Source organism: Crocuta crocuta, unplaced genomic scaffold, assembly GCF_008692635.1.
Source record: "Crocuta crocuta isolate KB4526 unplaced genomic scaffold, BGI_CrCroc_1.0 scaffold65, whole genome shotgun sequence".
NCBI lineage: Eukaryota > Metazoa > Chordata > Mammalia > Carnivora > Hyaenidae > Crocuta > Crocuta crocuta.
Window position 1 is genome coordinate 2,443,076 of NW_027530683.1, and position 27,645 is coordinate 2,470,720.

General features: G+C 40.9%; 1 protein-coding gene across 1 annotated transcript in view; it reads left to right on the plus strand.

The window, feature by feature from the left end:
• The window catches only part of SLC25A21 (solute carrier family 25 member 21), a 485,884-nt gene that overhangs the window by 402,965 nt on the left and 55,274 nt on the right, over positions 1-27,645 (plus strand). The window contains 1 exon segment of the mRNA XM_077769239.1: positions 23,675-23,741. Within this exon segment, the coding sequence (XP_077625365.1) occupies positions 23,675-23,741 (67 nt within the window).

Sequence of the window (27,645 nt, forward strand, 5' to 3'; positions counted from 1 at the left end):
TCCTCTGTAGGACATAAGGGAGGTCATTTCGGGCCAAGCAGCAGGGAGAGAACATGAGGGCTGTGAGGGCTCACTTGTAACCAAGGGATTGTCTCAGCGACACAATCTGTGGAGTTTGTAAAATCAGGGAGTTCGAAGATGAGGATGAGCATTTCCGTGTCAGCCCAACAACATGTCCCTCGAAGAACTTTGAAATGGAGATGATGTTTACACAGAAAGGGTCTCCTGGTTTTCTGAGACGGAAACTAGATACCACATTTAAGAATTTTCCCCAGATTGGGATGGCAACTTTGCTTTCACTCAAGAGAGGCTGACAGTAGGAAGGGTGCCCACTCAGGAAAGCATATTCAGAAGAAAAAGAAAACATTTCTGAAGGGATGTATAAGGCAGGCCTGCTGGGGCAGGTTTCCTCTCAAAGAACTCTTTGCAGGTTTTTTTGGTTTTGTTTTGTTTTGTTTTTAATCCTGCAGGAGCTGCCCATCAGGGGCTGGTAGGTCACTGATGAAATACCGAGCCCCAAGTTCTGTCCCTGTGCAGACCATGCCTGGGACTCAGAGCGCCATGTCAGGGCCCAATCCGAGCATGAGTTGGATAACAAAAATGCCCACTGATCTCTGGGTTGTTTGCCAGACCTCTGCTGAGCCTCCTTTTATGTGGATAATGCAGATCCCAGAAGCCAAGCTGAATCCGCCTTTGCTGAAGCTCAGTCATTCTCCATGTAACTCCAGCTTGGTTGTTAGCCTGGATGCTTCTACTCAGGGCTGCTCTCTTCAGGACCACTTGAAACTCTAGCAAGACCAAAGAATTAGGTTCTCTCACTGTGTCTCAGTATGTGACTAATGCTCCCACGGGAGATCTTCAGGTCCTTATAAGTCTTCAGGGGTATCCATGATTGCTTCTCTTCTCAACTGGAAATGCGGAGGGGACTTACTGCTGGTTTCCCTCCATCCAGGCTAACCAAACCCAAGTTGATGAACTTCATAGTAGAAACCTAGAACTTCCTTTTTCTTTTGGCCTGGCTAACCCAGTAGAAAGGAGAACTGGTCTTTCTGCTTGAGCATTTTGCCTTCAACACAAAATCCTTTCTGGTATCTCTGTACATGCCCAGAGACCTGACATCATTGGCTGCTTTGGAGACACCTGAAATACAAACATTGGAAACATTCCACCCCTCTCCCCGGGTCATGCCCTGTGCCTGGAGCAAGACTGCCAGGGCCAATTGCTCAGGTTCATCCTGACTGGACCTGCCTGAATGGGAGTGTAGTTTACACATACAAAGCTAACTGCTTCCACAATGGACCACTTGAGGCCCTAACAGTGATGTGAAAACTCACACAGGTAATCATGTAGAGCCCCATATTTACTTCTTCAGCAAAAATACTGTAAGAAAAGAATTGGGCACTGAGCTGAGGTGAGTCACTAGGCTGACCTTTCCTTCATGCAAGCTCTCTAGTAAGGTCTGAGTCAACAAGATAAGAGCTCACCGTAGAATGGCTGTGATGTGTGGGACCCCCCAAGGCAGCCTGCATCCATTGTTGTGCTACCACCTGAGAAAGGCAGAGCCTGTCATTAAAGTATCCATCCCAACCATCTTGCGGAAGGCACCCAGCCCTCTCTTGGAGGAGGGTGTGCCTTGTACCGTGCGTGGTAACCAATGCCTAGCCCAATCACTTCACCCCTGACAACTCAGAATGGTCAACAAGCCGGTTTGAAGGACAAGAACCTTTGGACTGCAAGGTATTTTGCTTTTGCTTACAAAGCAGAAATTGTAACAAGTGCTAGTGGTGACTTTGGCATCAAAAGGCATATAGAATTAATAACAGCCCACCAGTGGAGGTCATGCCATCAAATTTTGACTATAAGTAAAGTCTAGAAACCATTTGCAGATCCATAAATGTTGAGACCATTTTTTTAATGCAGTACATTCATACTATGGAAAGCCAGGGAGCTACAAAAAAAGCATGATGTAGATCTTTAAGGGCTAATAGGAAATATGTCAAAATATATTAAGTCAAAGACACGTTCTAGACCAATAGCTATAGTACAATTCCTCTTATGTTTAAAAAAATTATCTGGATGTCCATGTGTCTGATATGTACAGAAATTTTTGAAAATCTCCAGAAGAAAGCAAATGGTCAAAGTGGGGGCCACAGTAAGTACAGAAATTGAGTGTGTTTAAGAATATTAGAGCAATTTGATATTACGACTACATCCAAGTGTGTGATCTGTTGAACTTAATTTTTTTTTCAAAGTCAGCCGCTGGCTCCCCTGGTCCCAGAGGGAGGGGCAGGGCTGACAACTATTCTTTTTTTTTTTTTTTAATGTTTTATTTCTGAGAGAGAGAGAGACAGCGTGATCAGGGGAGGGTCAGAGAGAGAGGAAGACACAGAATCTGAAACAGGCTCCAGGCTCTGAGCTGACTGTCAGCACAGAGCTCATCGCGGGGCTTGAACTCACAAACTATGAGATCATGACCTGAGCTGAAGTCGGACGCTTAACCGACTGAGCCACTCAGGTGCCCCTGAACTTAAACAATTTTTTTAATGAGTTGTATTCTACATGCCTTTGGTCCTTTTTGTAATTGTTCAGGTAATTCATTTTTACGGTATTTTACAAAAGTAACAGTTTGTGAGGATTGAAGATAGTGAAAAATAATTCCTTTACTACAGAACATTTAAGAAGTACTATTATAGGAACATAAGCAAAGAATCCTATATACACTTTTGCTTCATGTTTCCATCCTTATGTATTGTTTGAATTTTTTACCTTGAATATGTGTTACTTTTATGATTAAGCATTTTCAAATGTTTAAACATGATTGTAAGAAATTATACCAAGTTAATGTTTTTTTCTGGCATGTCCTTCCTTGACTCATTTGTTCTAAAACCTCAATCACAGCACTTCTTGTGCCTTCCTTATGCTGAGAACAGCCCCAGCTTCAAAAATAAGCATTTCTTTGGCCAAAGGGTGCCAAGAGAAATGGGCAGGCAGTGACCAGTTGAGAAAGACTGCTCGTATCCTGCAAAAAAAAAAAAAGTTTTCCACATCCTTAAACACAGCTGGAGTAAGATCCTCTCTCACAGATGAGAGTACTAGGTTCATGTCTCATTAAAATTTCCTCACTGGATTACAGATCCAAAATCCTCCAGGGAGCCTTGTGAACCACGTAATGTTTCTCGCTTTGCATCTTCAATTATGCAACTTTGATTTAGCTGACAGATGTGAAGCAGTGTGCATAGCCAGGCAATCCCCTGGTGGCCACACATGTGTGGAGGGAAGCAACAGAGCACCGTCTTCCAGGTCCATCTGGCACAGGCTTCCAATCACTCAGAACCTTTCTTCTCCATCCACCTTCTCTCGGCCCACACCCTCCCCTCCTCCACCCAAGCCCTGGCAAGGATTGGATGGACACACCCACTTTTACTCTTCGCTTTGGAGGGACTCCCAAGGCAAATGGGAGCAGTGTGCCAATCTGAGAGACCACCTCTTTTAATATGGGATGGCACCACCCCAGCATTCCATCAAGCTTTTCAGTATAGAAATCAGGCCAAATTCTGGCTCTATCCCAAGCTCTGACTGCCAGGACCATATAGAGAAACATCTGGCTGGATGGTTGGAAGCACTTGGCTCAGCTCTGCAGGAAATCCACTTTCAGCCCTGAATCCCAGGCTCTCATTTGCAGTCCTGGTAGAAATGCCAGTCCTCTACCCAGAATCCACTCAGCCTCAAGGAGGAGAGAGACAGCTCTGAGCTCACCACCAGGAACATCAGCTGGTGGCTTCATAGGAAAATGTTCCCAAGCCCCATGTGGGTCTCATAGGGATCAATGACCCTATGATCTCCCTCCCTCTGCACTGACAGAGATGGAGGGAGAAAACCACCATAGGTGTGATTGTGCTTATGTGTGTGCACACATGAGTGGTTCATGGGATAGTTCTATGTGCAAAATGCCCACTTTCTGAATACAGCGTTGGTCTCTCATGGTGGATGGTAATGCAGATTTTTCTTAGGTATCACATTGTTACTTTCTTCAATGAATAAGGAACCTCTATTCCTATGGCTGGATGAAAACTGTTTGGTGTCCAGTTTTTCTAAAATGTGGTCAGAGAGCGCAGTTCCCCCTTTCATTATTATTTAATATAAATGGGGGTATGCTTTGGATGACAATTGTCAGAGGTTGAGACTACATGAAAATGAACAGTCCTGATTACTGAGTGTGTATTGTTTTCTTTTTTTAATTCCATTTCCTCCTTAGCACACCTGAAAAGCATGTACTTATTCCTTGTTTGCCACACTTTCTGTTATTGCTGGTAAATCTTTTTTCTATGAGAATTCTTGAACTCTGTAGGAAGGCAGAAAAAGACAAGTAGGTGAATTAATAGTTTCTTTGATATTAAATTTGGTTTTTTCTTATAATAATAGTTTTCTCCCTATTTTTTCTCTCTCGGGAATTATCTTCCTCTCACTTTATATTATTCTGGAAATTATTTTAATGCCTACAGTGTATATACTTTGTGGTATGGGGCAGTGGACAGACCACAGGCTTCAAGATCAGAGACAACCAGGCTTCAGTCCCATCCCAATTACTGCTTAACTATGTTGATATGGATAAGTTACACAGGCTCTAAGACTCTTTGTTCCCACACCTGTAAATAAAGATGAAATAAGATTATGTATGTTAAGCAACCCTCATTAAATCTTATTTCCATCCCCTGTAATGTACTTGGAACATATTGACCCCCTCTACCTTCCATCATAGCCTGAAAGAAGTAGAAGAGTAGTAGGTTTATGGCAGCAGGTGTATATTATGTGTGTGTGTGTGTTAAACTTACACACAGAGAATGGTGTGAATGAAATAAAGCTAAGTTGTTCATTAGGCACATGATTAGAAGTATGACATTTAGAAGAAGGATCCAGTGGTCTTGCTCTACTGTGCCCAAATCAGCACATACTAAGTGTGGATTTTGGTCCAGGGACTCCAAGGCCAAATGATGAGAGATCTGAGGCCCTGTTCTATGAAGAGCTGAGGTGTTTAACTAATAGAAGAAAGGCATTAGGGTGCTCAGTAACCATCTTGAAATATGTTGCAGTTCCTTAAAGGGGACTGGAATCAAACTTATTCTGTATTTCCTGGTATACTAGCCTGGGTTCTCCAGAGAAGCAAAGAGTAGGATACCTACATACATACATACACACACACATACATACATATCTAATAAAGAATTGGCTAATGAAATTAAGAAGGATGGCAAATACAAAATCTGCAGAGCCGCTGTCTCACCTCAAGTCCAGAATCTGGAACCAGAAGAAATGATGTTCCACTTCAAAGGCCACCAGACAGGAGAATTCCCTTCTACCAGGGTCAGCCTTTAGTTCAGTTCAGGCCTGCAACTGATTGGATAATGCCCACGAACATTATGAAGGGTAACCTGCTTTACATGGTCTTCTGATTTAAATGTTGATATCATCCAAAAACATCCTCACAGAAACACCCCGAATTAATGTTTAACCAAAGGTATGGCCCAGTCAAGTTGACACATAAAATTAACCATCACACCTAGTGAGTAGAATCAAACAGAACTAGGCTCAAGGCAGGAGAGTCTCTCTCTTCAGCGGTGAAGTTATCCAGGTCAGAGGGGCACTCGGAAAAGATGTGGGGTCTCAGCATCTAAGCTGATAAGAAGCAGGGTGATGTCATGGCAGGGACATTGTAAAGAGAAATCAAGCTTCAAAAGAGAGGACTAAGAACCTTAAATGGCCCTTTTTAGTCCAAAGATGTTGTAGATCTATAATTCTGTATTTAATATTGCCTTTGCTTCTGGTTGGTCTTACCAAATGATTTGGTTTTAAATCTTCAGCACGGTAAGCAACTACTATGCATTGAATTCCCTGTAGGAAGAAGAATGAATCTGAAGTGCGTGAACTAATTTTAAAATCAGTGCTTAGAACAGCCCAAGAGACTACCTTGGAAATCATGGTTTCCCCATCTTAGGTGAAGAACAAGGCAAAAGCTTATAAACTACTGCCTTGGATTCTCCCTTGTCATAATTTTTTTCTAAAGCTCTCCATTTCTAAATTTTTTTCCCTTCCCAATAGATTGTGCCTCATTTAAACACAAGTCCTCCACTCAGCAGGTATCTTTCCAATGAGGCCTTCCCTGGATATCCAATCAGAATTAGTAGCCTCCTGCCACCCCTCATAACAACCAGTTACCTTCTGCTTAGCTTTCTTTATAACTTCTCTCTTTGGCAGAATTTTTTGTACTGTGGCAAAATAGACACAACATAAAATTTGCCACGTTAACCATGTTTTAGTGTACTGTTCAGTAGCATTAAGCACGTTCACATGGTTGTGCTCATTAAATACTAACTCCCCATTCCTCCCTCCACAGCCCCTGACAATCATGCTTCTACTGTCTGTCTCTATGAACTTTACTACTCTAAGTATCTCACATAAGTAGATTTATATAACATTTGCCTTTTGCTTCTGGTTTACTTCACTTAGCATGATAATGTCTTCAAGATTTATCCATGTTGTCATATGTATCAGAATTTCCTTCCTTTTTAAGACTGAATAATATTTCCATATATTACATATATATACCACATTTTGTTTATCCATTTATCTGTTGATAGATATTTGGGTTACTTTCTCCTTTGGGTTATTGGAATAATGCTGCTGTGAACACTGGTGTACTGATATCTGCTTTCAATTAATTAGGGTATATATCCAGAGGATGAATTGCTAGATCATATAGTAGATTTATGTTTAGTTTCTTGAGGAGCCACCATACTGTTTTCCACAGAAGCTACATCATTTTGCATTCCCATCAGCACTGCATAAGCATTCCAAATACCCCACATCCTACCTAACACTTGTTTTGGCTTCGGGTTTTTTTTTTTAAGTTTATTCATTTATTTTTGAGAGAGAGCAAGAGAGAGTATGCATAGGTGCATGAGTGGGGGAAAAGCAGAGACAGAGGGAGAGAGAGAATTCCAAGCAGGCTCCATGCTGTCAGCGCAGAGCCTGACACGGGGCGTGATCTCACAAACCACAAGATCATGACCTGAGCTGAGATGGAGAGTCAGATACATCACTGAGCCACCCAAGCGCCCCTAGGCTGTTGGGTTTTTTTGATAATAATCGTGCTCATAGGTGTGAAGTGGTATCTCACATTTCTTATTCTCATTTTCCTAGTGATTAGTGATACTAGTATGGCATCATTGTATTCATTTGTTTGTTGCCTGTTCATTGTCTGCCCCCCCACACAGGATGTAGGCTCTGTGATTATGGGAAGTATGTCTGGCCTGTTCATTGCCTCATCTCTAACCCAGACAGCCATGACTGGCACATAGCAGACATCAATTACTTGTTGAGTGAGTGAGTGAATGAATGAATGAATGAATGAATTTACTGGAGAGAAAAACTCAAAGTCCAAATATGGAAGCCAAATTAATCTTCAGGCACTCAATTTTTTTTCACCTGGGGTAATAAGTAAATATAACTTTTCCATTACTTAGTGTTCTTGGAAAATGAGAGAAAAATATACTTGTGCCTTTCCTGCCTCGTGGACAAACTACATAAATTCATAAAACATTGTGTCCCAGGGCACCTGGGTGGCTCAGTCAGTTAAGCATCCAACTTTGGCTCAGGTCACGATCTCAAAGTTTTTTAGTTCAAACCCGACGTTGGGCTCTGTGCTGACAGTTTGGATCCTGGAGCCTGGAGCCTGCTTCTGTGTCTCCCTATCTGTCTGCCCCTCCCCTCTCACGATCTCTCTCTTTCTCTCTCTCTCTCCCTCTCTCAAAAATAAAAATAAACATTAAAATTTTTTCTCTTGTTTTAAGATTTGTGGCTGGACCATTCTAGTTTGCAGACATGATAATTGACAAAACTGTAGCATGTTTGCTATTTCAATGTCCAAATTGCATGTACTGTTGGTAATTAGTACCAGGCATATAGTAGGTGCTCAATAAATACTTGCCGATAAATAAATGAATGGTCCTGAAGATGGCAAGTCATTGGTAATTAAAGATAGAGACTATGTGTGAGGGACTTGAAACTCATTAGGAGATAGCCCCAGAGAGTGGCTTTGGTGGGAAGTATAAACACCAAGATGAGTGGATAATTCATAGGTCTTTGTTCTTCAAACAAGTAATCAATTTACAGCCAAATCTGTAGCCAAACTTCCCATTCAGTGTTGCTTCTCTAAAAATCAGTCCTCTGCAGAACCCCGGAGAAGCCCGAGTTCTTTGTTGGTCCATTCCACAAAGCAGGAGGAAAGTGTTTTCCTACATTCTGCAGCTCACACAGCCGTAGGTGTGGTGCTGCTCTGCCAGCTCTGCATACAGCAGGGGCTGCTTCCTGCTGTACCTGTTCTGCAAAGGGCACAGCTGTTAGCAGAATGAGAGAAAAGTACCCTCATTTAAATTCTGCTCTAGTGCTTAAACAGTGAAAACATGCTTTCTGCCGACCACAATTTCTGCTGCTCCTAACAGATAGAGGTGGAATGAAATATTAATTTCTTTTGAAAAGATGTGGGCAAACTAATAATCTCTTTCTGGTGTATCTCAGTGCTGTTCCTAAATAAGCTGAGGAGCAAACCAAGAAGTAGCCTTCAGAGGAGCCCAGCAAGGTATAAGGGGTGCGACCTGGTATTCTATGCGGCAGTGGCTGATTGTAGGAATAGATATAGCTTCCTGGTCTCAAAGGCCAGAAACGGTCATGTCAGAGACGTGGGGCACACTTGTAATTAGCAGGTTTTCACTGAAAAGTGAAAACTTTTAGACTAGAAAGTGGAAGAAAGCATGGACGATTTTGTGAAATTTCTAGAGAATTACCCAGTCAAATGGTACTGAGTACTCTGGCCTGATTCCTAACAGATAGACTTCTAGGTAAGAGCAGCCCTAGGTCATTAACCTGATAAAGAAGGTTTTTTTTTTTTTTAATATTTTTCAATGTGTAGTTCCCAGACCTTCTGCATCAGAATTAGTGGTAGTAATAAAAATGCAAATTATTGAACATCCACTCAGACCTACCAAATCCAAATTTCTGGAGGTAAGGCACAAGGATCCTATTTTTTAAGAAAAAAAAAGGGGGGGGGGAGCCTCTCTCAAAATCCTCCTCTAGTTGCATTGGTTAGAATTAAGTTGCATACTCCCAGCTCATATAATCCCAGGCTAGGAGACTAAGACCAGGTGATCCAATTGGTCATGCCAGGGCTGGGGAGAGTTCTACTTCCCTGAGCACATGGCCATAAGGGTGTGAACACTAGAATTAGGTTCTGACAGCATGAAAAAGAGATGGAGCCTATTGGGTGGGTAAAAATGAAGTTTGCAACCATGATTTGGTAGCTGAAGAGGCATAGTAACTCACATGAAGACTTGGTTTCTTCAGTTGCCATTTTCTAAATTCTGCTCATGTTCTCTACATCAAGTGCCCAAAACTTCCCTCACTGATAAGCCATTTTGGTTAAGTCTAGGTGATTCCAAAGAAACCAGGAAGAATTGACATTAGGTAGGAAAGTGAAAGAGATTGATCTTGGAATAGTTCAAAATGCCAGATACAAGTTTCTATTCACAACGCTGCCAGACTGAGTCAGTGGGAATACAGTGCATTTGTTCTTTTGTTCAACAAATATTTACTGAGCACCTATTATATGTCAGTTCCTATATTTAGCCCCAGGGGTATGTCAACAAACAAAATAAACAAAAGCCCCTGCCCTTTCCTCATGAAGCTTACATCCTAGTGAGAGCAACTGAGAATAAATAAAGCAAGCAGGTAAACCATAGAGCATGTTTGAAGGGGATAAGCTCTATCAGGAGAAAGAAAACAGGCAGAAAAGATAGATAGTATTCAAGTGAGGTTGTTGTGACTCTAAAGAGAGGAAAAGTAAGATCAAGCTTCACTGAGAAGGTAATTTGTATAGAATTTAAGGGGTTGAGTAGTGAGCCATGGGAGTATGTAGGAAAAGGATAGAGACAAGATGTATCAAGTGCAAAGGCCCTGTGGTGGAAGTGTGCCTTGTTCCTTGGTCCAAGGAACAAGCAGGTCACTGGGGCTGGAGGAGAGTGAACCAAGGATGAAGTGGGATGTATAATTCAGCCTGAGGCCTTTGAAGGGACTTTGATTTTACTCTGAGGGAGAGGTTAGGACACTGGAAACTTGGGAACAGAGGAGTGATACGATCTACCTTTTATTTTAATAGGATTATTCTGTCACTGCTTTGAGAATAAAGTGTAGGGAAACTAGTTAGGAGGCTATCACTATGGTTCCAGTGAAATACGATCAAGGCTTGCACCAGAAAAATAGACATGAATAAGAGTAAACAAGAACCCAAGTATAGGCTTTCAAAGTTTTTGGCCTGAGTGACTGAAAAGATAAGAGCTGCTATTGTCAACTGATCTGGAGAATATTGTGAGTGGAGCAAGTTGGTGGAGGAAGTATCAGGAATTCATTTTGAACACGCTAATGTTGACGTCCCATTTAGATATCCAAGTGGAGATGTTGAGTAGGTGACCAGATGAACTGCTGATGTATGACAGTTACCTACACAGGGATGATAACTAAATCAATAGGACTGGGTGAAATCACCAGGAAGAGGTAGACAAGGTCCAGAAATGAAGTCCCAAGATTGTGTTTTGCATTGTTCTTTGAAATGTCTTGAATTCTGTGTAACTTTTCCAACTCTAGTTTCCTAGGACATGGATTGGAGGAGTTAGGAAAAAGGTTAACCCGTAATGACTCACTGGCAATAATGTAGTATGAAGGAAAAATTTTTCAAAGTTAGCTTGAAGACTGTGCACATCCATATGACCATAAAGTACATATGGACTTTTCCTTATCACCTCCAGAAAGCCCAGGGACTACTCATTTAACTTGTGTTTTAATAAGTTAATAAGAATTCAGTCACTTAAAAAACTGGTGTAAGTGGGTGGGTGCCTGGATGGCTCCATCAGTTAAGCGTCTGACTCTTGATGTCAGCTCAGGTCATGATCTCACGATTCGTGGGATTGAGCCCCACATGGGACTCTGCCACTCACAGCACAGAGCCTGTTTGGGATTCTCTCTCTCCCTCCATGTCTCTCTGCCCCTCCCCCACTCACCCATGCACATGCACACAGACTCTGTCTCTTTCTCTCCCTCAAAATAAATAAACAAACATTTTTTAAAAACTGGTGTAAGGGACTACACCAAGGGGGCTACAAACCCTGGCTCAGCTATTCCTCCACTTAAAAACCAGCATTTTAGACTATCCCAGAAACCAAGCAGAGACTGGGTCCTGTGCACTAAAGACATAGTCACAGAAGGAGCCCCAAAGCAGAGGTGGAATGACATTTCCCAATGGACTTCACTCTGGCTCTCAACCTAAGAACACAGAGTCAAGCGTAGTGCTAGAAAGCAGAGATTTTGGAGTCACGTAGACTTGGGTTATTATCCAACTCCTCCACTTACCAGCTGTTTGACTAGTCAGAAAGTTGCTAATGTCTCTAAGTCTCTCTGGCTTTGTCTATGAAATGGAAAGAGTAGACTCTATTTCATGTAAAAATGGAATGACATAATCATTGTAAAGCATTAGCATAATGATTGCTATTTTTGTTTTTAAAATTTCCCTCAGTAGTCTCAATTCCATTAGAATTCCAAGCTATTAGAATACTATTCCTTTGGAACCTAATATATTGAAATGAAGATCTGTTAAATCAGGTTGTAATTTGTAACCTACCAAATGCTCTGGTCCAAGGTTTTGTTCTTCATAGTTGGGACAATTATTGACTTGCACTTAACTCCAATACCACTAGGGGGCACCTCAACAAATTAATTTTGGAGCCTACTGTAATAACTGGCAGCCATGAGTTAATGAATTTCTAAATGTGACTTCTACTCTGGGAGTAGCCTGCTCAGTGCACTTAGTACACAACATCTTTGGTCTCAAACATGTATAAATTGATTGTAGCAGAATTCTACATCAGGGTGTGAATTCCTAAGGTACTGGGTCATAGAGTTAGGTAAGATTCTATTTGTGAAGGACATCTCTGAATTCTGAGTCTTTCTACCCCAGCTGTGGTCATACGTAGCCCTGCTCAGTCAAGCTATTAAATCAAACTACTTATTACAAGGTACCAACTCATTTTCATAAGCACTTGTAAAGAGAGCTGACATTTAAAAAAAAAAAAAAAAGTCTCTCATCTGGCAGTAGTGCTTTGGAATTAATTTGCTCAACTCACCTTTTGTGCCAATGGATTTTCGTGCTGGGTAAACAGCTAACACATGGTTGAGCCAAAATTCAAACCCAAGGAGTGTGGCTCCAGAGCCCACACCCCTGCCCACTATATCATATTGCTTTACTGACAGGTAGCATCGAATTAATGCTAAATGCCAGGGGAGGGTGATAAAGAAAAGGAGTGGCCATTGTCAAGCAATTTATAACCTGGATTAAATATGGTAATCATGTGAATAGTGCATACTCTATTCAGTTAAAAATATACAAACCATTCAGACTATTAATATGGATCATGTTTGGGTCATGTTTGTGTACATAGATCTACATAAATGCATGTTTGCATATATATATGTATGTATAGATGTATATGACTAAGTATATACATTTCTTATTTGAATATAGTTATATTCAACCTGAATGTTACTGTGTGCCAAGCACATGATGAAATATTAAAGGCAGCATCTTGGTCATGCCTGGTCAACAATAGGCATTCGTCTACCATCTCAGAGAAGACTTGTTAGAGAAAATTAAGGTCTTGGGGTGCCTGGGTGGCTCAGTCGGTTAAGCGTCCAACTTCAGCTCAGGTCATGATCTCACGGTTCGTAGGTTCGAGCCCTGCATCAGGCTCTGTGCTGACAGCTAGCTCAGAGCCTGGAGCCTGTTTCAGATTCTGTGTCTCCCTCTCTCTTTGCCCCCCCTCCCCGCTCATGCTCTGTCTCTCTGTGTTTCAAAAATAAATAAACACTTAAAAATTAAAAAAAAAGAAAATTGAGGTTTACTAGGGTCTATATTTGACCCTAGAAAAATGTGTTTAGCCTAGTGCATGGAAGAGAGTGTATTGAATGAATGAGTGAGCAATTAAATGAATGATAGTTACTTTATGAATGGGAAGGATGGAAATTAGAAACAGAGGTGGTAAAAAAAAAAGGGGGGGGAGGGAAGGGGGGAGGATCGGATCGGTAAGAGGATGCTAGGATGCCGGTAAGTAGCATGAAGCAAAGACTTCCCTCAGCAGGCCGTGTTTAGCAGAGAGCTGGGTAGTAAGGAACTTTTGACTCCACAATTAGGACTTCTTTCCTGGCTTTCAGTCCCAGTTGAAGGAATAGTGTTGTTTCAGTTGGTTTTGGGGGTTTTGTCTGTCTGCCTGTCTGTCTGTTTGTTTATTAAGTCCTTTTCTTCATAGTTGCCATCCACATGAGTGAAAGACTGCCTTTTAATGATTCTTACTTCCTAATGGAAATGTGTTCATTTTTATAAGCAAGGTAAGATGCTGTCACTGAAAATTAATATGCTTTTTGTATAGTCGGTTCTAAGTAAGTCTCTTACTTATAGGTTATGGAGCGATTAACACCACACTCTACCCCTATTATTTACTTCAGTCACTTCTCAAATATCTTCTCTGCTTTTTCTTTCCTTAGCGTTTTCCTTCAGGGTTCTGGTTCTTATATCACGTTAATGCCTTCCTTGGGCTGAGCTGTGCAGCATATTTAGTGCATCGAGCCCCCAGCCAACTTTCCAGGGAATCAAGCCATAGACCTACCTCCTAAATGATACTGACAGTTAAACTAATTTTCTGTATCTTAGAAAATCAAAGTTGTAGTTTATTTTAGACATATCAGCAAAGTTTAATTGTCGTGGTAAAATCATACTAAAAGTTCAGTTAAAAACGGGTGTTTGGGAAAACTTTAAAGGATTCCTCCATACAGCATATAATGAAAGTGGCATGGTTTGGGGTACAAATATATCCAAGGACCACATGCAGAAACTCAATTCAATTAATTCTCTGTAATGAAAATGAATTAACTATGTTGTTTGTGCCTGAAGACCCGATATGAGTTGAAGCAGGGAAAACTTTTGTTAGTTTTTCATTACAATGTTAGCTAAAACCTTTGTTATGTTGCGCTTCCTTGAAGTTCAGTTGCTGGTTTGAAAAGAAAAATCTGTGTCGCTTAGTCTTTTTAAGCTGTTTTTCCTCTCCTTTGAAGGACCCGTAGATTTCCCCCTCTCCTTTGCTACATAAAAATGGCCCCAAGATGCATGTAATTTTGTGAACTTCAGATTGCAGATTCTACATAATTCAAATAACAGAGCCATGAAACTCCACTCTTTCATTTGGATTCCGTGAACCGCTGAGACTGGTGGAGTATAAATGATGTCAGAATAATGCCCTAAAGGTGTAGTGTCCGGGCCAGAATTCTGCCCTGGGATACTCGACCAGTCAGGCAATAGAAGCCACTCACTCACAACCCAAGGCTGAGTGCCGCCCTCATTGTTTTAATTACAGGGCTACAGCATGTGGGTAAGAAACTTGGATTTGACAACAGCAGAAGAAAGGGGATATTGTATGCCTTCAATCAGCTTTGTATTAGGAGATCCTTAAAGGGAAAATTATGTGAAAGAAAGAAGGAGGAAGAAAACAAACTAGCAAGATCCCTATTTCAATGTAATTTGGAGAAAATGACTGATTTGGGTTGGTCATGCTGCCAGAACAGATGACTCAAGGCTTCCAAACAAGAAATGGAAATCAGGAGGATGCCTGAAGCCTGAAAGAAGAACAAATTGTGAAGATATGATTGACTGTAAGGCTTCAGAATCAACTGTACCAAAGATGAGCTTGGATCCTTGCCCAGAACAGAACTGAATGGTGATGTTCATTTGAGTTCTGACTGTTGAAACAAAATAAAATGTAGTAATTGTGCTCTGTTAGGTACACAGACGTGTTAATGCTTTCCAATTTCCCCAACTGGGGATCTGGTGTCACTTTCCCTGTCGTTCCTTTTTCATGCTTCACCGGTGAGTATTATTGCTGCTCTGGACACTTGGTGAATGCCAGGTTTTTGGCAAAGAACTGGGATCCAGGTGAAAGCATCCTCATGCTGCATATGAGTGTGCTGCAGGTGGCTTTGAAAATGGCTTTAGAGCTTGGGAATCATTTCTTTAATTGGCCTGTTCAGGCTTGGTTGATGTGCACCTCCATCCTGGCATTTGGTGTTCTAGTTGCTGGACGCTGGTTATGAGCCTCAGCAACTTGGGCCCCAAAGCACTTGGTCTCTGACAACCAGGAAATGCCTTGGTTTCCATCAGCAGCAGATTTGTACACCTATCTTTTCCTCTCTTAGGCAGGAAGGCATCTTATTCTCAGTTTTCTTAACATTCTTTTTCTCAGTAACCTATCAGTTGAGTTTTACGATAGCCTTGCTGAAGGACAACAGGACTTAATTCCCTCTAAAGGTCAGTCATGAAGCAGCTACATACTTCCCTTTCTCCTTGGAGGCTACAAAGAAGAAAAGAGTTCATGTTATTTTTCCTGACACCAAAATCCTGCTTACTACCCTAGCAACTTCGGAAATCTCCCCGCCTGCCTGTAGGAACAGTCCAATTGCATGGTACAAATGACTTCCAAACAAACATTTTCTACATACTAAATTAGAAAAAAAAAAAAAAAAAAACAGCAAAACCAACAAGGGGGTGACTCAGAAGGAAAAAAGGAGGAGCAGACAGAATATGTGATTTTTCCACTCCTTTTTGGTTTCTTTACCTGAGTCAAATTTTGAGAGTGTTAAGCACTGTCCTGACTACACACTATTTACCACAGAGTCTTCAGATTTCAGGCTGACTGAGAGCCAGTAACTTTTTTTTCAGCCATCCAAATAGACTAAAGATGTTGCCAGGTACAAGATGTTTAATTAAGGACCTGTCTAGTCTCTTTGGGCATCTAAAGTTTGGACTTTAAACAAGGTAACCTAAAATTAGACGCTACTAATGAGAGCCAGCAGAAAGACCTCTTCAAGGGTGTGACTTGCCACAAATGAACCACCACGACAGGATACAAAACTAGAACTCAAAGGAAATCCCACATCTCCTTGCTTCATGAAATCAGCATCTTGTCATTGATTGGTCTGCGACCTTGGAGCCACCCAGTATGTTAAATAGCTTCGCACTTTAAAAAGGGGGGTGGGGGAAATGAGGGGTAAAATTATCTTGTGGGGTTTGGCACAAATCTGCATTTCAAATAAGCTATGTGTGAGCTGTGTCTTTGAGAGAAGAACACGTGCAATTTAGTTTTGATCTTCATTTTATAGATGTCCATAAGTAATACAAGGCCTGTTTTGATTATACAATGAAAAACAAATGTGATCCAATATGGTAGTACTCTGTGTCTACTTATGTTTCTGAACAACAACTCTCATTAGTATGTGAACCACCATTAGTGGCTTTGGAGACCTGGAACCCCATCCTAATATTTGCTTGCAAGCCTATTCCATGTGTGGTATGGGGTTCTCTCATAGGGAAGCATCCTAATAGGACAGGGTTTTAATGTCTGATGGGCTCCTGAATGAATTTAAATCTATTTCCCAAAATGGTTCTTACAGCCTTCTTCAGAATGCTTTAACATTCAACAACCACCTTCACTATGATTATGACTTAAGAACTACCATTTAAGATTTTGTTTTCAGAAATGGGGGTGTCAAAGGGTGTTTGCTAGTGAAGATCAAAAGTACATCGAACATGTTCTTCTCAAATGCTTTCAGCTGTAGGTTAACAGGATATGTAGTTAAAAGCAGTTCAGATAGTAAAGATTTGTTTTTAATTTCATCTAACCAGAAATCGAGAGGTAGGTGGTCAGAACTGATTAATTCAACAGTTCAATAATGTCATTGAGGTCCAAGTCCTTTCCATCTTTGTGCTGGGCTTCCTCAGTTTGTGGCAATCATATCTCATTTGACTGCAGTACACAGGCATCTCATGCACTAGAACAACCAGGGAAGAAGAGGGACTTTGCTTTCCATGTGCCTCTTTTCCTTAGGCTGGAAATCCAAGACTTCCAGCATACATTTCCTCTCTTCTCACCACTGGTGTCATGGGCTAGGACTGAATCATATGTCCATGCACGTTACAGGATTCACTAGCAAGGGAAGGGGGCCACCATGATTAGCTTGAAGAATTCTGCTTCACCCCTGAACTACAGAAGGGCTTTCCTGCTTGAGTACAGAGGATGGTGAGCACTTGCACCCCAACGAACAAAGAGCAACCACCAGTGCTCCCCACTGACTTTTAGGATAACAGTTTTACTTTAATATGTAGCATTAATATTTCAATGTCTTCTCATTATTACTGAAGTAAGTACTGTCTTTCTCCCACACTGACAGAATCATCCTGGTATGCCTCTTACGGACAAAAGTTATCCTGGGGGAAGAAACATTCATCCTTGGGCCTACTTTTTTTTCTCTCGATCTGGTCCAACTAGCAGATGCTTAATCAACAGCTCAAAAGCTTTTTACAAGAAATGATCTTGTGCATCGCAGCCTGGGTCAATCAGCTATGCAGGTAGTGATTCACAGTACTTTAAATCAGAACTGAATGGAAATGGGACTAGAAAACTGATGTTTCCTAAAATAAGACATTTTTACAACAGAAATAACCTTTCAAAAGTGTTTATAAAAACAAACTTATTTCAAGAAAAATTGCAATAGAGTGTAGCCCCATGGTCAAGGGCATGGACTGTGAGGACAACAGAACTTGAGTTGAGTCACCGTCCCCTATTTGGCAGTGATATGACAGCAGGCCTCCCCTACAAAATGAAAGAAATAGTCAATCATACCTCCTTCAAAGGACTGTTATACAAGTTGAATGAGATTAATATGCCCATATGCCTACACACGTTTATTCTTAATAGAGTGGCTACTGAATAGTAAGCTTTCAACGAATTTTGACCATTTTTACTTATATCAATATCAACAAAAGTCCATAAACAAACAAGTCAACATTTTCCTCACAAGATAGTTAAAATCAAATTCACAACTTTTGGAAGTAACAACTTTGAGAAACAAAATGTGAGGGCTGCCATATAGTTCATACTATATTGTTCTGGGAGGTCTTACATTGCTTCTCCTGCCTCTTCCAAAGAGTTCTCCAATTGGCTTGATGTTGGTCTAAATGTAAAGCCAGAATAGTGGATTTCCTGTCTTTTCAGGAAAAAGAACTGCTATTAATGCTACATATACATTAGAATCTCAGTTTCCTTCATCTAGGGAGTAGACTGGATGTGTCAATCTGCTTGTTGAGAAGTAAGCTGGATAAAGCATGTTGATATTGGTGGCACAAATCTCTTAACTTCCCTAGTTATTGTCTTGGTAAGCCGCATGCTCTGTAGAGTGGAGCCAAAACTACATGAACGCAGGAAAAAGTTGGCAGAGTGAACGGTACATGTGGGTATAAACATTAGTTCTTTGGCAGAAAAAAGAAAAGAAGTATCTCCCTCATAAAACATTACAATTCTTTTTTGTTTCTTAGAATCTGTATATCAGACTATACCTTTGGAAAACTTCCAGTAATTATCTAATCAAGTGAAAAAAGTAGCTCATCCGCTTCAGCCCTTGCCTACCACATTCTTTTTCTCGAATTTTGGCTGTGACTCTTCTGATTGGCCCAAGTGCCAATCTTCACTGACAAAAAGGCTCTTCATGTGAGAGGGCATGCATGGTATGGAGGTGCTGTGGCAACCACTTTGGCTGTAGGGGTCATGAAGCTTACGTTCTGGATCCAGGACTTTGGGTCATAAATAATAAACCGAACTCAAAATTATTTAGGTAAAAAAAAAGAATCTGTTCTACATGATACTGGGTGTCTTTATTTTTTTCAATGTTTTATTTATTTCTGAGAGAGAGAAAGAAACAGCGTGAGCAGGGGAGGGTCACAGAGAGAGGGAGACAGAGAATCTGAAGCAGGCCCTAGGCTCTGAGCTAGCTGTCAGCACAGAGTCTGACGCGGGGCTCGAACCCAAAAACCATGTGATCATGACCTGAGCCAAAGCCAGATGCTTAACCAACTGAGCCACCCAGGCGCCCTGATACTGAGTATCTTAAAGAATGAAAAGCAAAGGGAAATGCCCGTATTCAGTAAGGGCTGAGATGTAACAAAGCATAAGGAAATTCTTGGGGCACCTGGGTGACTCAGTCGGTTGAGCATCTGACTCTTCATTTCAGCTCAGGTCATGGGATCTCAGGGTCATGAGCTCGAACCCCACATCAGGCTCTGTGCTGACAGTGGAGACTGCTTGGATTCTCTCTCTCTCTCTCCCTCCCTCTCCCTAGCCCTCTCCCTCTCCCTCACTCTCTCTCTCCGCTCTTCCCCTCGACCCCCACCTCTGCAAAAATAAAATAAAGAGTGTTTAAAAATGAAAGAAAGAAAAAGAGCTGCTGGTGGCAGGATCATACTCACAGTATGAGATCTTCTCTTCTCCATCTTGCTTCTGTGCTTCCCTGAATGGTAGCTTCCTTCTTTCTTATCACTGCAGATTGACCTCCTCCAAATGACAGGAAACATGAATACCATCGACATGACAGCTTTGTTATCTTACAGCGTCAACTACACAGGGCGAGACTGATGTTTTCCATTCTAATTCCCAAATCCTGAAGAACTCTGCTAGGTCTAGCTTGGATCCGATTAACTGGGGCAAAGAGATGGAATACCATTTGGATCCATTGGTGAGATGCCCATTCAATGGCTGCCTACAAGCAGTGTCATACTGTGCTAATGTGTTGCTTCCCATGTTTCAAAAAGTTGGGTGGGACAGTTCTCAACAGAAGAGGTGCCGGCCTGACTAATCTGTAGATGTCCACTATTGCATGGATATACTGTGCAAACAATGTAAGGAAATAGATCCAGCTTCCCATTTGCCAGCAAAAAATGGTCCTTAAGAATTTCCCATTGAAACTGTTCATTCACTGTTAGAAAGTTTAGGATGCTGGGATGGCTGGAGGCGGTGGGGGTGGTGGGGGATGATTACACATGAAAGGAACCGAGCAGAGAGAAGGGAAGGAGAGCGCATCAAGAAAGCATTGCCAACTTGAAGCAGAGGGCTCTGGACCTCCCAGCTCTTTTCAGATTAAATCCTTATGGTTCTCCCAGCTGCCTCTCTTCCCTCCTGCCTTACACCTCTTTTTAATATTTTCTCCCATCATTTTTAAAATGAAGACCTTCTGTGTTACTTACAAGATTTCTGTCCTCTTTCAGAGAAGCAGTGCTCTACTTTAGGCAAAAGTTTGAAGTAAGGTAGGGTTTTCTCTTCAGGAAAGCACTTTCTCATGGCCTCCTGTTATTTTTCTTAGAACCACAAAATCTGGGGGTTGGGATGGACCCATCTTGAGCCAGCAAGTCCATCCGTTGTTGTGTATTTCCCATCTCCGTCATCCATGACAAGTGGCCATCCAGGCTGCTTGACCACATACCGTGAAAGAGAATTCATCATTTTTCAGGAGAGACCATGCTATCTCCAGATAATTCTGATTATAGGAGTACCTCCTTATATTAAGCTCCTACTTGGCCAATAATTTATCTTTTTTGTTTCCACCTGTTGGTTCTAGTTCTACCACCAGAAACAAACAGAAAAGTCAGGTCTCTTCCCTGCACACTCACCTTCCAAGAGATCATCATATTCATCATGTTTCTCCCCATGATTGTTCTTCTCCAGGCTGAGCAACTGTTCTTCCTACAACTGTTCTCCGTTTTATGGGCTTTCAAGTACCTCTGTTATTAACGGAAACGCTCAGTTCTGGAAGCATTACTAACTTAAATGTTCTTCTTAAGTTTTCCCCCAAAACCAGGCATAATCTTCCAGACATGGAAAAACCAGCACAGAAAGAACAGAACTAATAATATCTTTCATTATAAAGATAGAAATTATGTTCAGGAAAATCACACTTATCTTCTGGGAAGACCAAACCTATGCTTAGTCACTCTCATGCTGAAAATTATGTGATAATTAATTTATAATGAAATTTAAATGGTAAAGACTGTTTAAATTGTATAAGTGAATTTCAGGCATCAGTAGGTGAAATTGGAATGGAAAGGAGGTGGGAGTATGAATTCCCATAGTTCTTCAAATCACATATCTGCTTTACTTCCTATGCATAAATCTAGCACTATCCAGTAAGTCAAAAATAGAGGTTAGATAGGGCACCTGGGTAGCTCAGTCATTTGAGCATCTGACTCTTGATTTCGGCTCAGGTCATGAGCTCATGGTTTGTGGGTTTGAGCCTGTCTTTGGGCTCTGTGCTGGAGGCATGGATTAGGATTCTCTCTCTCACTCTCACTGCCCCTCTCACTCTCTCTCTCTCTGCCCCTCCCCTGCTCATGCTCACTCTCCCTCTCTTTCTCTCTCTCTCAAAAACAATTAAACTTTTTTTTAAAAAACTGAGTGTAAAGTAAGCCCATATCAGGGGATGATTTTGATTCCTTTCTTCCTCTTTATGAAATCCATATGCTTAACAAACATTTGTGTCCTGGTTACATATACACACAGAGAGAAGGACTCGGGGGCTAAGCACACTAATGCACAGTCAGTTCTCAAGGAGCTAACAATTTAGAAGCTGTAAAACAAGCCCTTTGCTTTCCTTTTTTTTTTTAATTTTTTTTTAATGTTTTATTTATTTCTANCCCGCCCTTTGCTTTCCTAATTGAAGTATGCTCTTTAAGCCAGTGAGTCAAGGAAGAGCAAGAGTTCACCATATTGGTTTGGGTGGCAAAGTGGATTAGGCTCAATAATTTAACTTCCTTGTTCCAGAAGCTCAGCTGGAAGCAGAACCCAATGTAAGAAAGTTGGAGTGAGGGGTGCCTGGGTGGTTCAGTTGGTTAAGCCTTAGACTCTTGGTTTTCTGCTCAGGTCATGCTCTCACAGTTTTGGGAGTTTGAGTCCCAAGTGGGGCTCAGCACTGACAGCACACAGCCTGCTTGGGATTCTCTCTCTCACCCTCTCTCTGCCCCTCCCCTACTTGCACTGCCTCTGTGTCTTTCAAAATAAATAAACTTTAAAAAAATAAAGAGAGAGGGGCGCCCGGGTGGCTTAGTCGGTTAAGTGTCCGACTTTCACTCAGGTCATGATCTCGTGGTTCGTGGGTTCGATCCCCACGTTGGGCTCTGTGCTGACTGCCAGCTCAGAGCCTGGAGCCTGTTTCGGAGTCTGTCACTCCCTCTCTCTCTGACCCTCCCCTGCTCATGCTGTCTCTCTCTCTCCTAGAAATAAATAAAGCATTTTAAAAAAATAATAAATAAATAAATAAAGAGAGAGAGAGAAAGTTGCAGTACAGCTTGAGGGGTCGATCAGAGATGCTCCAGCCCCATGTTAAATGGACATCCTAAAATGCACACACTGAGTCCTGCCTTTTTCATATATGGGTTCATCAAGAAGACTGATTATCAGGGCACCTGGGCAGCTTAGCCAGTTAAGCCTCGACTTCCACTCAGGTCATGATTTCGTGGGTTCGGTCCCCACCTCGGGCTCTGTGCTGACAGCTCAAAGCCTGGAGCCTGCTTCAGATTCTGTGTCTCCCTCTCTTCTCTGCTACCTCTGCTACTCATGCTTGCTCGCTTTCTTTCTCTCTCTCTCTCTCTCAAAAATGAATAAACATTAAAAAATATTTTTTCAAAAAGAAAGAAAACTGATTATCTCAGAAGATAATGAGAAATATTCTATTTATGGGTTTCAGATTTAAAGTGAGTACATGGCATGGGTACCTGGCTGGCTCAGTCGGTGGGGCACCTGACCCTTGATCCTAGGGTCGTGAGTTCAGACCCCATGTTGGATGTGAAGCCTACTTAAAAAGAAGACAGAAAACAGAAAAAAAATGAATGTATGGCATATATATTTTTTCTAGGGCAGACAAAATTAAAAATTTTGGATCTTAAACCCTAATATGAAATAAATGGTGACATTTTATGAACCTTATAATAAGCATATGGCACTTGTTCTTGGTTTTGTTTTTTTGCATATGTTTCTAAAAAGTTGAATATATGCACATCCCTCAACATCGGCAACAATAGTCATCCCAGGTACTGTTAAGACTGCATGTCAGTAAGCAAGTTTGACATTTCGTCTGTCAGCAACATATGTCCCTGACCTTCTATCTCCATCAAGCAAGCTAAAGAATTATGACTAACTCAAGACAGGGCTGGGAGCCCAGGTTTCATGGCCATAGAGCTTGTTAGTTCCTCTGTGTTAGTGAGGCAAAAACTAAGGATTTGTGTCCCTTGCTAGCTCAGGAATTTCTAGTCTAGTGGGCTCAGGTCTCGGGTATTACTCTAACCTCAATTGGTTAAAAGGGAGGAAATGCAAAGCTGTTGGACAGCTTGAAGCTACCTACCATACAACTGAGGAAAAAAATTCAAGATTGCTTAGTGTGAGGAAGGTCAAGTTCATCCTCAAGGTACAACTCGTTGTGTTTAGCAATGTACCTAGGGGATTCCAGTCTCAGTATTATTTATTCTTCTGAATTTCATAGTGCTAAAAAATTCAGAATTTATAATCTCTGCACTTTAGAATTAAAACAACCAAGGACTTCATGATTGGTGTGCTACATTGAATAATTGGGAATACTTTAAGATTTGTCCATAAACAAAGGCAGAATTACCTATTGCCTGGTTCCTTTACGTAAAATCTTTTTATTTCTCCAATAGGGTGTTCGGTTTTTACAAGGGAATTCTGCCACCCATCTTGGCTGAAACACCAAAAAGAGCAGTGAAGGTAAGCACTGTTTACATTGCCACCAAGTGAAAGTAGACTGCAGTAACACCTTCAGCCCTAAAAGATCCCGTAACAAACTACCGGACATTAATGTGTATTGAACATAAGACAGTAAAAATTTTAATGTGGAAATTATAGCATAACTTTTATGATAATCAGGCATGGTCACTCTCTCAAATATTGGTTTGTGGATTTTTTTTTTCAGGTAAAGGCACTCCCTTTTGATGAGGAAATTATACAAAAAGTACAGTGGTGAATGAAATTCATGTAATTGAACCACAGCAGCCACAAAATAGCTTGGACTTTTTCTCAAAGCAATTCATAAATTTTCCTTGGGAGCAATAATTATTAGAGAGAGAGGGAGAGGAGGGAATAGTGGCGGAAAAACCTTTTTCCCCTAAACGAGTTCTGTTTTATGAACAGAGCAAACTAATACGGTGTATTTCTTTGTATATGATTCTTGTATAACACATTTATTTGGCATGCTAACTTCATTTCCTCCCCACCTCCCAACCCCAGTCTCCTCTGTTAAAATTCTCTATTCTGGTTTTTACAAAATTATTACTTCCACTACGCTGATTTCCATTCTTTAACCACATAACCTTGGAGGTTTATGTACTACTTACTGGTTCGGTATCTGGTTGGGAACATGGAGATCTGGCAAGACCCCCAGGGAAGAAAGAACTAAATCTGCTCAGTCTTTGATATGTTCTCTTGGATAGAAGTCCTGGTCACAGCAACTTTGGCTGGGAGTGCCCCCTCCCCATGCCAGTGACATCACCAAATATGACTTTGTCTTTCCATAAGAAGGATAACACACACTTAGGCCAAAAGACTTCCTTCCCAACTAATGACATAAAACTTTTTTCACGTACATTATTCAATAGGTATTCCTAATATTCCCAAAAGGTAAGGTGGGACAATTTATATACTTTTACTCTGTAGCTTAGGAGGGTAAGTTAACATTTATGAGAAAATAACAGTCACCAAACTTTTACATTATGTCAAAATAGTAATTTCATAAGATTTCCTTCAGGTCTAGAATTCAGAAAACAAAGCTTTAAAACATACTTTCTCTATAAATTCATCCTCTCTGTTGCCATAGTTTTTGTGATCTTATATTATTACTTCAATACAAATTTCATTATAAGGATCTGAATCGCAGCAAAGAATCTGGAAGAAGTTCACCAAAGTACACAAGAGGGCTGACTTGAATTATGAAACGGCCTCACTTGATAAAAGATTGCCCAAGTAAACAAACAGAGCGGAGTTCCTTTTCAAATGAAAAGTCACTTTGTCTCCATGGAATAATATATTCATTTGTTCAGTGTTTTACATGTATAAATAAAGTAAATTATACTTACATTTTTTCCTGGAATATTTTTTTCTTAATACTGTATATTGGAGACAAATTTAATTTAAATTGGAAGAGGATTAAGGTTTATCAGTGTTGAACAGTCTTTTATGTAAGAAAAAAAGGTTGAGCTTTACAAAACTGAGTTAGTCTCTACTTAAAAAAAAAAAAAAAAAAAGAAATGCTCCTTTCCAGAACACTGGTTAACAGATGAACTTTTGGGCAACTGGATATGGTATATGTGTCCCAGACATCTTGTTTCAAGTCGATTTTACCTTAAAATTATTGAGACATATGNAGCTTTACAAAACTGAGTTAGTCTCTACTTAAAAAAAAAAAAAAAAAAGCAATGCTCCTTGCCAGAACAATGGTTAACAGATGAACTTTTGGGCAACTGGATATGGTATATGTGTCCCAGACATCTTGTTTCAAGTCGATTTTACCTTAAAATTATTGAGACATATGGTAAGTGCATTGGCTTTTAAAGTATAACTTGGAGTTAAGTGTATCTTTGCCAGATGGATAGCACTAGTTTCTCAATATGATTCATGAAAACATTTGTTTTATAGATATTTATCTTAGAATTTGTGAGAAAAGTGATCATCTGATTGTAACAATTTCATACATCATAAACTGCTTCACTGTGTATCATCAAAGTTCACTTCAGAAAAAACATTCAGAGACCATATATACGTATATGTATAAATATATCCACACACATGCAAACATACATACATACATATATGTACATATGGTCTGTGAATATATGTGTGTATTATGTGTATTCCTTGGTGCTGCCACTTCAGTTACAATCATTATTATAATCAGTAACAATGTTAAGTTTTCTGTACTTTATTTTCGGAAATGAGACTCATCATTAAAATAAGAAGATTCATCCATGCTAAATAAATCAAACTTCCCCTTTCACAAATGAAGACAGAATTAGTGTTGCAGTTAGCAAAAGGAAATAAAGACCTCGGAAAGATACCACCTGGTCCCTTGGACTTGGGAAGCACCACATTCCAGGTTCCAGCGTCTGGTCTTGAGATTCACAAGTCTAGAAACACTAGTTGCCTAATACTAACCAGACTCATGAAAGAATGTAAATTGTGAAGGCTGTTCACCACTATCCCTATACCTGCCATGGTGTCTGCACATACTGGATACTCAATCAATGTTAGATGCACAAATGAAACATACAAAGACAAAAAGAAAGTGTATTGATTTATAACAGGAGACATTCCTGTCCTATTCCCCCAAATTCCCATGTCCACTATTCAGTTTCTGGAAGACCAAGACTTCCATTTCCAGCCAAGATAGAGTAACAGAGACCAGATTTTACTCTCCTGCCTGAAACAGCAACAATAAAAATGAACAAAATATATGAAACCACAATTTTCAAGACACTGGACATCAGACAAGGAAGGACAGAGATGGGAAACAAATGAGATGAGCTCCACGGTTTGCCCCAGCTTACCTCCTTAAGAGGTTTGCCAGACCGAGGTCACGCAGAGGAGATGTAAGGAGAGCTCAGTGTACTCCCTGGGATGAGATGCAGCTGACAGGCTGGAGAGGGCAAAGCAGCTAGAGTTCACAGGACAGGTTATCAGAAAAAGAGAGAGCTAGAGAGAGAGAGAGAGAGAGAGAGAGCTCCTAAGGTCTGCAGAGGGACCCTGTAGATATTCAGGTGAGAATCAGTAAGTACATGCATGTAAGGAAACTAGCAAGGCTGGGGGAAGAGCTGTACAGAGCATTAGGGGAAACAGTGATTGGCAAGCACACAGGGCCAGGAATAGTACCTGTTCCCACCAGCCAAACTGAAGGGCCTCCAAATGCACAGGGCCTGAAGAGGAGTACTCAGAAGGGGTTTGCCTCCATAGCGGGGAATAACTAACCCTACTCTGAGTGCTGCTTAGGTCGTTAAAAGCAAGATACAAGTGGATCAGACTGTTTCCACGTAACTGAACTGCATCCCCGAACAGAATACCTGAGAGGTCGGGTTAGTCATCAGACTGCTCAGTGAGCATGAGTGAAAGCAAAGGGAAAAGTGCTGGAGGGCTCTGTCGCCCAGGCAAACGGTACTGACCTACCCTGCCAAACCACAACTTGACACTTCTCCGGAGACTGTGTGGCTTGTGCTCCAGGCACAGCCCCTCTCCCGAGGTGAGACTACCAACTTCTAGATTCCAGTACATAGGTTATATAGGACATAATTCATTTGGATTCCAGATTTTATATTTGGGAGTCCCTAAAACTTGATTGAATATGAATGTTTTCAAAACTCTTTAGTCACACATCAGTATGACTTTGGGGAGGTAGCTTTGTTACATGTTGACGCTCCAAATTGTGTCCTTAGAAAGTAACCTCATATCACACATGATAGGGTACTTTTATCACCTCTATGCGTTGATCGATATTGTGGATGAGAAATTACTGAGAAATACCATGAAAGCCATAAAGAAGTAGTGTTGTATAGAGAGAAATTAAAATTGCAGCTAATCTCCTAGTTCCTAAGAATATAGTTCTGGTATAATATCTTCTAAGCTTTGA